The 11,190-nt window shown below is 44.2% G+C and overlaps 1 protein-coding gene across 1 annotated transcript; it reads left to right on the top strand.

Moving 5' to 3' along the window:
- Positions 1 to 5,359: 5,359 nt before the first annotated feature.
- Positions 5,360 to 6,838, top strand: LOC135389712 (uncharacterized). Its single transcript, XM_064619745.1, has one exon. It carries the CDS (start codon positions 5,360 to 5,362, stop codon positions 6,836 to 6,838), a length of 1,479 nt encoding a protein of 492 aa, XP_064475815.1.
- The last annotated feature ends 4,352 nt before the right edge of the window (positions 6,839 to 11,190 follow it).

Below are 11,190 nucleotides of genomic sequence, written 5' to 3'. Positions count from 1 at the left end.
TTGTTTTTTTCGTTTTCCGAAATTGTGCTTAGTTTGATAGACTTTGATAGATAGAACAGAAAGTCGCCACAAAATCGCAAATGAAACTCAAACAACAGAAGTCGTGACTTCTTAACGTTTTTTGCAGTTTCGAGGTGAACGACATATCTACAGTATCTAAAAAATGCAGATGACATTCACAAGGCAACGAGCATTATTGTGATCAAAAGAGAGCAGAGTAATGTGTTATAATACAAACGGAACACGTGACCGCCTTTTACAATTGCGCTTTCCTCCCTAGAGAGAGGCTCCTGCGTTCGCGAGGAAGCCTGACATCCTATATTTGTATCATAAATTGTCTTCAGGTATTAATAAGCCCTCCCCCCCCCCCAAAAAAAAAAGAAAAGAAAAAGGGAAAAGGAGAGAGCGAGAAAGAAGAAACGAAACCGGCAGTCTATACAAACGGTGTGTTCAGCCACTCGGAGTTTCGGAATATACAGATCGGTTTTATAGTTCAGCGTCATGCGTGTGCGTGCATGGTTGTCCTACTTCCCTCATCTTACATGCGTATCCGTAGGTTCTCTGCACTGCCGAGCCTTCAAGCCTCCAGCATTTTTTTTCGTCTAGACTACATCATCTACGTCACCGCGACATATCCACGCCAACATTCACTCAACTTATAGATCTATCGTGCCTCAAAATACCTTGTTTCTACAATCAAACTGATTGTTGGTTCGTTAGTCAATTTTAGTCAAATCTTTTATTTGTGTATGTCTCAAATTTTGCAACCATGTCATTTTTTCAGTTTCCTTTTTTTGTGCGCTATTTCATAAATACGATTGTACATTCGGTCTACTCGAACGAGCCTCGAATTCTTCCGGGAGTCAGTATGGAAACACATGAGGATATACAGGTTGTCCTTTGTTAGGTGCCACAGTTGTTATTAAAAATTTATGAGAGCCCCGGACGTGCCGTTTGGGCGCCTAACATACCTGGCCTCTCGGATATCTTTCCTAGCCGGTCTCATCAGTGTTCGATGGCTAACTAAAATGGTATACTTAATTAGCTTCACTAATTTTCAAAGATAAGAGATTGACCGAATGACAACATTGAATCCCTTGGAGTCATTGACATTCTCTATGACCGACGCATTGGTGTCTATAATTATTAACCTATCCTCGATAAACTTGGTTTGACAACCCTAGCACATCGTAGAACCTCCGATATCACATTTTCCAATGCAAAGTAGTACATGTCTCGTCTTAAGCTGTCGTTGGTCTATTTTCTGCCGTTCATTTTAATTCTTTCTTGTGTTTTCATCCTTCGTTCATCGTCTTCACATAATGCTCCACGTGCAGTGGGGTAGGATGCGCACCTCCGCGGTGAAACACCCCATCTCATTGTCATCATTTATTTTTGTTTTTGTTGTGCCGTTCACTCCGACCACACCTTTATTTTATGTTTTGTTTGATTTCTCAAAGTTTAGCAGATACCAACAGACTTCGTAACAGCCATAATGTACACACGTTTGCTCAACGATGTTAGTTCTCCTAACAGCTGTCAAGTTTTTAGCTTTTTATATCCTATACCCTTACCACGTGAAGTAACACACAAATCTTTGCTCCTCGTATTGTTATTTCTTATTTGTCTTCTTTATCTGTTGTAGTCTCTTCTGCGGCGAGCCATTTCCCAAACCTGTGGTTGCGCGTGGCCTTGAACGTAGGCTTCGCCGCTACGCGTTCGTGCGGCGATTGAAGACTCCTTTACATGTTCAAAATTTGGAACCCGAATGGAACCTTGAAGATGCCACTATTCATGCCCAAAAAAATGCTCAAAAGTTTCGTCTTGGTAGAGGCAACATGCCATTAGAGAACGAATGCAAAGCGCTGCCAGCAGAATATGTAGCACGCACTTTTCGTTCCAAAATACACAGGCTCTATGGGAGCCGTTTTAGGTGAAGCCTGCTTTACGTTTTGTCCCTAATTCTTGGGCATGACTCATGTGAAACTGCATAGATGTTACTCTGCACTCATGTGGTACGTTCATCAGTTGCTTTTGACATTCCGGGTTAATAATGCAGCCTAACATAGGATTCCTCCAGTGATGAACAGTAGGTCAACCACGTTTATAGCTAAACTACTAATTACAGTACATTACGAATAATTGTGCAGCTAATGCATTTTCCTTACAAGGAGGACTTGGAAGTGTGTAGCTACCTTATTTTTTGGTAGTTCAACTGCATGTGAGGCAAAGGTTTGTTTGTCATGCTGTAAGACAAAACTTGTGCATCAAAATAATTAAAGTGGAATTGCAAATCTAGTTCAAAGTGCTTGCACTAGCTGTGAGTCTAATGGAAAATGTTGTTACTCCGTAGCTCTGCAGAAGTAATTGGTAGTTGTAGATAAACATATCTATCAAAGTAATTAGCACCCATTGCAGGGTTCTACTTTATATATTATCATGTCATCCACAACATTTTTTTTCAGGCAGTACCGATACACATCCTACCGACAGTTTATTCTGTGGGTGTGGGAGTACTTGGGCAAATTCAATAGAAAACTTGTGCCATCATGTGTGGTAAATAAAATTAGGACACAGTTTCCTTCGAGAGCTTATAGAGGTTTTCACTTTCCTAGAAAGAAAAATGTAGCTGAATAAAGAGTCTTTCACATCATCGTATTCATTTCTTTGTTTCCATGATTGAAAAAGGTAGTTTCCGTGTACAGTGTAGGGTCTGCAGATGGAGCATTGCAACATTGCACACACTAAGTGTAGCTGGCAAGAACTTGCTAATGCTTTATTTACAGCAATTTTTTTTTTGTGATCTGAAACAGTGTGCTTGCAGAAATGGATTGCGGCAAGTAACAAATACTACTTGTACAACTGTTATAAATGTGTAAGTTGCGTGCATGATTAGGAAAATACAACGGATGATTCTTCAAATTGCATATCTCATCCTTGTATTTTTTATTGTGCTGCCAATAGTCTTGGAAATTACATGAATAAAACAAATTGCCACACAAGTCAAGTCAGTGTTTGAAACACAACTCTGGATGCCAATATGAGATGTGCACCACCATTGCTGTTGCCGAGTGCAAACCCCAAGTGATATGTGTGACATGCATTTTGTTTAATGAAAATCTCGTAGCATATGCATTCAAATACGCAGCAGAGGAGGAAGCGGTCTCGTGTAATGGGAGCGTGTTGGCAATGACTGTGCAAGCACCCTCTGGGTAACAGTTTGCAGCTTATTCCATATGTACGTGATCAATGGTCTCAGGGCACTACACTGGATGATGTATATAGTCGCTCCCAACAAATATCATCGAATGGCAGACTTATGCGAAACCATGTACTGTTTATCAAAATATTATGTGCGTGCTAAAGCGCCTGATACGCATTTTCATGCATTTCGAATGCTGGACTATAGTATTTGTATAACCATAAAACTTACATAAAACAACAGACCTCTCCCTGCTTGTAAACAAATGACATCCTAGTGTTCGACAGCGATACAGCTACGCTCAGAGCTAGGGGCAAACAAGGATGCACCTGAAAGCCATGGTCTTGAGGGTGTTATGACGATCCCAGAAAGAGACGCAACCTTCAGTCCTACTTTCTTTCAGTAGGAGACAGCGAGCAAGTGCCCATTCGTAGAACCCAGCCCTCCTCCTCCAATTTGTTTCGGTTTCAGTCTGTCTACCTACGTCATGACGTTTCTCGGGTAGAGGTCGATTTTGTGCAGAATTTGAAACATGAAATTTGTCATACTGTGGCACTTGTGGATTGGAGGTTGATGATGTGCCTTCGCCGTGTAATCGTAATAATTGTGCCATGATGTTACGCATAAAGCTTGCCCAACTAGTGCGGCTGCGCGTGCCGCAGGGTAGGACAGGGTAGGATAATTTTGACCACTTGAGGTTCTTCTGACGTACCCTGTACCCTAGTGGTAACCCGGTACAGTAAGCTCCCCAATTAAGGCTAGCTGAGGAATGATCATGTGTTTTCTGCGGTCGCCAGTCAGTACCACAGAGCAATGGGAACTGCATCTCCCTCCATCTCCTGTACCACGACTTCCTCTACTTTACCATTGTGCAACGAGCCGTCATCTAGAAGCAAGCCCCCCTCCCCCCCCCCTCTAAAGTCTGTCTCTGAGGCCTGTGTATTGGTTGTGTCTGCTTTTATAGACACACTCAGCGGTTCTTCGTTGTTGTAACACGGAAATAAAAAAAATAAAAAAATGACATATCCTCTGCACTACAGCTGCAACAGAAAGCAAGACAGCTCTAATTACAGAAAAGTGATTAGCAGGATTACTTTACATAAGCATAACTCACCTACAAATGTGAGCCTCAAAAAGACAACAAGCTTGAAAGCAGCAGATATGTAATATGATCACGACCACATGCCTCTATCAGGTGCCTAGTCTTGACATCCTGGCAGCCACGATGACTTCTTTAGGCAGTTGTTGCCTCGAGTGGCTCATCGGTGCTGGGAAGCTCCGTGTCTGTTTTTGCTTGTTTGCCTCCTGAAATGACGCATGCGACCTGCACTGCACTTCTGCTTCAGCAAGCAGCTTCGCAGTGTAGGCTCAAGGAGAAGGAGAGGACGAATGACATATACATGACAACATACATACATGACAACAATTTCAAGTGCACACAACAGAACAAGAACGAGGCTCACATCAGCAAAAGATTCTTTATTATACAAAACCAAAGGATCAGGGAAAACGCAAAGGGAACAATGAACATACTCTTGTCAACAGCCAGGAGACATTGACAATGTCGTCATAAATTGTGAGATGTTATGGCCATGTTGTCAGTGTCTCAGACTTTCTGCTTACAGTATTAAATTCTCCCTCCACGTTTCCTTTGACCTCTTGTTTTTTGCAATATAGGTTTTTCCGCTCGTATGAATCTTGTTGCGTTGTGTGTATTGCTTCTGTCTGAATCCCAAACCCACTGAAGCTTTTCCAAAGAAGACCTGTTCCCTACAGTTCCCACTTTGGAGTTAGCTACGTAACATGCTCGAGTTGTACTTACATGTTGATCGGTGCACCACAACTCGTTTTGTTTTTGTCATGCTTGTAGGTGAACGATACTCCTGTAAAAACACATGGGGTGACATTTTATTTCTTTAACAATATATTTCATTTTTTTTTTTTGCTTTCAAATGTGTTCTGTCACAGGCATGTGCTGCCACAACATCTTGAAGTACATTATTTTTAGCTGTGTCACAATAATTGCATTACAGATTGCTGGTACCCTCTTTTCTGGTTAATCGTACACCCACTAGCAGCTTTCATATAGTGTTTATAAATGTAGGGCTGTACTAGGTCACTCGATGCTGAAATTAACATGTTTACAAAAATTCCCCAATGTACCTTGGTGTCATCATTGATCGGGGTCTGACATGGTCTCGACAGATTACTGCCCTCGGTGCCACCACAGGCTCTTATGTTAACGTGCTGCGCCGCCTCAGTGGGTCCTCTTGGGGTCCTTCTTGCACCGACCTCCTCCAAGTACACAACTCTCTTATAATGGGCACTTTACGCTACTGCTTGCCTGTGTTGCCCGGTATTTCCCCATTCAAGGAACGGCAACTACTTAATCTTCAAGCTCGTAGCCTGCGCACTTGCTTGGGAGTTCCGAAGACTACGGAAACCTTCTCTGCTATCGGCGAGGCGCGGGTTCCTTCCGTGCTTATCATCCGGGACACGGCAACTCTCCAAACTTACACACGCTGTCTTGTAGGGCACCCATGTCACCATCTTCGGGATGTTACGCAGCATTGCCCTGCTTCTGCGTACGGCCAAGCTGTTCTGCGACTACAGGGACCACCATCGCATACCTTGGTCTCCTATACAGAGCCGCTGTGGACCTTAAGTCTACCCCCAGTGCACACATCTGTTTCTGGTCTCCCGAAAAAGAGCCATGTCCCAGCTGTTGTGGCATGCCAACTAACGCTGCAACATCTCTACTCCCTGCACTCAAATCGAATGGAGATTTACACTGACGGCTCGGTGGCATCCGATGGGTCATCATCTGCATTTTACATTCCTGAGGAAGCATACGAACGCGGTTTCAAGCTGCTGCCCACGCTTTCATCAACCGAAGCAGAAGCCGTTGCTATTTTATCTGCTCTGCGGTACGTCTCTTCGTCGACACCAAGAGTGTGGACTATCCTTTCGGATAGTAAGTCAGCCTTGGAGGCCGTGGCATCGTATTCGCCCAAAGTTATCAATGACATCTACACGGAGGTCGTTTGCCTGCACGCCAAACTATCGTCTCTAGGTCACAGTGTGTGGTTCCAGTGGATTCCGGGCCACGTTGGTATCTTGGGGAATGCCATCGCCGATTCTGCGGCCAGGTCTGCTCGTGCCGCTGGGCCTGTCACTTCTGTCCAACTTACCCAGTCTGCCTGTCAGCTAGCCATTCGCCGATACTGCAGAAATAGCTCTCAGGCCTTCTTTCAAGACGCTGCCAGGACCAACCCTTTTCTGCACTCGATCGACCCTACGATAACCCACACACTGGTAGGCCGCTACCCCAGGGAGGAAGGGTCCCTGCTTCATAGGCTGCGATTGAATGTGGCGCGGACTCCACTGCTCCTCTTTAAGATGGGCCACCTTTCGTCGCCCAACTGCCCCACCTGTCATGTTGAAGGAGACATCCCGCACTTACTCCTCTACTGCACTTGTTACCACCAACATCGTCTTCTCCTACGGTCGCGCATCGCTCGCCTGACGGTTTCGGACTTATCTCTAGCTACGCTGCTCGGCCCCACACAATACAGTCAGGTGACAAAGGCACTTGCCCAGTTTCTGCGGTCCTGTGGCCTTCTGGGTGAACTGTGACCAGTTTCATGTTTGTTTTCCTCTTTGTTCTTTTGTTTTTCCTTTTGTTTATTTGTTTTCCTTTCTCTATGTTTTTCTTTTTGTTTGCCTTTATTTTTCCCTTTTTTTCCTGGGAATAGCAAGCCGCCATACCGGTGGCTAACCTTTCCCTCTTATTTTTTTATATATAATAAACATATTCCCCCCCCCCCCCCCAATGTCTATGATGCATATATGAGCATATTCCAATCACAAAACCAAAGCTCACCAATTTACGTGGGACCACCACAAACATGCGTGGTGATGACGGGATGGCATTTTCTTGCAGCACTGAACTTGCTGGCATTTGAGGAGGCTGAAAAAGAATAATGTGATTTATTATATACAGACTGGAATTCAAGAAGCTGCCTTACTGTTTGCAGGGAACACACTGGTGGATGCTGCAACAGTGGTGAATGTTGGGCGAGTTGCACTTGTTTTGGGGCCTGGATAATGCAAGAAACGAGATTACCATATGGTTATCACGAAACAGTAATTTCAACGCACCCTCACGCGGTCATGTTAGGAAAGTGATATGCTTCTGCTGCTTGGTTTGCCCTGCTATTTCCAGCAGGGTGGCACCAAAACTACAGGTAGCTGGAATCCAGCATTGAGGTAATGTACAGCAACCGTGCAGTAGAATTACAGCTCATGTTTTGTCAGGGACACGCGAAACTGAGTTGTAGGCAGGCGGTATTTTCTGAAGCACTTGATTTCTAGTTTGAACGGTACTCACTATAAACAGGACTTACCAAAACAACACGGCGTTTCGATTGACCGTCGTCGACATCCTCGGGCAGTTGTAGGCTAGTTCCATCTCAAAGCGAACAATCCGGTACACTTGATGTCTCGAATGAACGGGAAAAAAATATATGTTGAAGCCATCGATGAGATAGGAGAAATAAACGCTTTCCGAATTCTCTGCGCTGCGCGGTTCGGGAAGTAGGAGAGGAGGAACAAACTGCCTCTCATAAGACGATGTCGTCGCGCGCGGGTTTGACGGAGCGCATTCAAGCAGTGGCACCGTGCCTCGCGTGTTGCAAAATCGAATTTTCCAAAGGGTCTTTCAACTTCTGTCTTCATATAAAAAGTAATTGCTATTTTTTGAAACCGTTCTAAGTGCTTGCGTTCATAATAGTGTTGTAATCGCTGAATGTAGATTGTGGAGCAACCATATGTGCTCACATTTTTTTGCGGAATGACACACATGCATTGCAAGTGCTGGGAGCCCGTGAAGAACAGAATGCTTTAGAATACTTTTGCGTCTTTATAAGAGGTATATTTGTCCACGGTGATCATATCGAAGCATATTTACAGTACACAGAATAACAAGAACTTGACAGCGAAGAAGACAAGGTGACGAAGGTAAGAAAGTAACGTAAGTTATGCAGAGATGAGAGTGCTCGTGTCATGAACTGTTTTAGGCCGTTGTGGAAGCCACTTTTCTTAATGTTACTTTTGATGGCAGGTTCTTGTCAGATTTTCTTTCAAATGTGGGCAACATTGCTGCGTGGTGTGATTCAGCCACCTTTGCTGTGAAGTACTTGAAGCAGCTTCTGCATAGCTGGCCCATTTCTGTTACGCCTTCGGCTTGATCTGCTGGAACCACAGTCTTTATGGCAGCTACGCCGATCTCCGAAGCAAAGCGAAAATCCTTTGTCTATAGCACTTTTTTCTTGTGTATGAGGCGGTATATATATATAGTCAGCGAAATCCACACGATCAGCACTGTACAATAAAGAGGCCATTGAAGTAGGTGTGATACCAGGACGACACACTACAGTAATGCAGATGTCGTCGCACACTCTGTATAAGGGCACTCCATGGACTTCTGTAGTCGAGAAGTGAGTGAAGCGTCTTCTGCGTGTAGGCGAAACTTTGCGCAAGGTGTCTTCAGGGAGTAAATGCGATCAGGACCTTCCCATGGTCGCAGCATGTCGAACCGAATAACATATTGGACAGCGGCGCCAATCGGGCTGTTTCGGCAAGGTTCACAAAAGGCACCATGAATTAGCCTTGAGTGTGTGCGTATGACACTAGAACATTTTCCTCAGTGTAATTTCCCCCGTCTGAGGTCATGGGGCCGTAGGAAAGGAAATGTTTCAAATAATACTGGAAGTCACTGCGTCCCTCACTGCCATAATGCGTACAGTAAATATGCTTGTTTCGAATAACCCTGAACAGATATGCCTTACAAATATGTAAAATCATTCTGTTCTTCCCGGGCTCCCAGCACTTGCAATGCATGTGCGACATCCCGCAAAAAATGCGAGCACATCTGGTTGCTCTACAATCTAGATTCAGCGATTACACCATTGTTATGAACGCATACGCTCAGAACCTTGAAAAGGCAACCTTGAAACCTCAGAATGGTTTCAAATGACAGCAATTACTTTTTATATGAAGACAGAAGTTGAAAGTCCCTTTGGAAAATTTGATTTTGCAACACGCGGGACACGGTGCCTCCGCTTGAATGCGCTCCGCGTATAGGGCTGGCAAAAATTTCACAGTGCGCCTACCGATCAAGTCCGAATTTTGATTTTGCTTCTGTGCATAGCCTAAGGAACTACCTACAACATATAAAATTTTCGAGGTAAGTTTTAGGTGGGTTTTTTTAGATAAAGGCTTCCGAAATTTGTCATTTTTCGGTGGCATGGTGCTACTAAAAGAGGTATCGCTTACGTTCCTTACAGAGTAGAGCAACAAATTATACATCATTCGATAGCCCTATGAATGACAAATTAAACGGCATAAAGCTCAGTCTTATCCGTTTTGTACATCGTCCGCAAAGCTGCAGTGAATATGGTGTTTTTCGGCACTTTGAGTCAACTTTGATATTTTTTTGCAGTCAAGCAAAAACCGGTACAGCACTGCCAACGAAGGATCCTATTGTGCCCTAAGTGATCTAAAGCCAGATCAAGAAATTACTATAATGCGAGAAGAAATGGCCTTGTAGCGAACGCTCAAACCCGCGACGACGTCGCCTTATTTGAGGCAGTTTTTTCCTCCTCTCCTATTTCCCGAACCGCGCAGCGCAGAGAATTCGGAAAGCGTTTATTTCTCCTAACTCACCGACGGCTTCAACATATATTTTTTTCCCGTTCATTCGAGACATCAAGTGTACCGGATTGTTCGATTTGAGATGGAACTAGCCTGAATGGGACAGCATCATCGCGAAGTTTTTTGCTGACTTGTCCCATTATGGCCATGCGGTACTCTTTCGCATCGAAGTGGTCCTCGCATACAAACATTGTCTTTGGCAGGTCCTCCACAGACACATTCTGCTGTCCAGTAAGTTCTAACCATGACGACCTACGAGGTTCGTCATTTGGCACACTATGAAATCTCAACTTCGGCGGTTGGTTCTTTACGCGTTGGTGGGGGCACGTTGCCACTATACACACAGGAGGCATATTTGGCAAATGCTAACTACAGAATAACAGCTATATACAAGTATTACTTACAGTTAACTTTGAAATTTATATATTTACACGAAAACAAACAAAACAAGACACCACAGAGGAACTTAGAGCAGAACTCCACACAACTCACAACTCCACACCGCGCACGTGAGATTCCGCAACTGTGGCGTCGGCTCGCGCTGTGCTGCGTGCTGTTGCGCCGAAAACGTAGTGCGCGTGTGATATCTAAATTTAACGCATTTCTTTTCTACTTTGAGGCTGTAACTGGACAGACTTTGAATGGAATAAGACTCACGCTCATCTAATCAATTTCCGCAAGCGAACAAGTACCACGTCAAAATTACGTAAATTTAGAGTGCAGGGCGGAGCTAAAAAGCGAAAGAGTGCAGTGAATATTTCATCCGTATGCAAGCGCCTTTTGAATTTGAACGCTAGTAATTACAAGGAGCTTTCACTGTACAAGTTTGAATACTATGACGCAGAGAAATGCGCACCTTGCACACCTGTTTACGACCCCTTTAAGACGGAGCGCACAGGAATAATAGCAGGGTCACCGGACATCGCTACGAAACTCAACGGCTAACACAAGATAACAACAAGGTACTAGCGGCGGGTAAAATTGCAACACTGCTAAACAAGCCTCAACATGCCATGATGACGTCACAACTCAGGGAAAAAGCACACACACACATACATCAGCTCAGGAATGCACAAGGAGAGGTGCTTTATTTGAATTTCTCCTCCACGCTCACATACCAGCATTTCTGCGCAAATACTTATAACTGCAAACAGCTTACTCCATCAACGTATCAAGCAAAGTGAATACTGACACTCAACAACATATAAAAAGAAACAAATTCCATTCTCATGAAGTCTCCTCTGCCGAGCGGCTTTCTCCTGCTGTACCTGGAT

Source organism: Ornithodoros turicata, chromosome 3 (genome assembly GCF_037126465.1).
Source record: "Ornithodoros turicata isolate Travis chromosome 3, ASM3712646v1, whole genome shotgun sequence".
Taxonomy (NCBI): domain Eukaryota; kingdom Metazoa; phylum Arthropoda; class Arachnida; order Ixodida; family Argasidae; genus Ornithodoros; species Ornithodoros turicata.
Note: the sequence above shows the minus strand (reverse complement) of the source record. Positions and strands in the feature narration are given on the sequence as shown.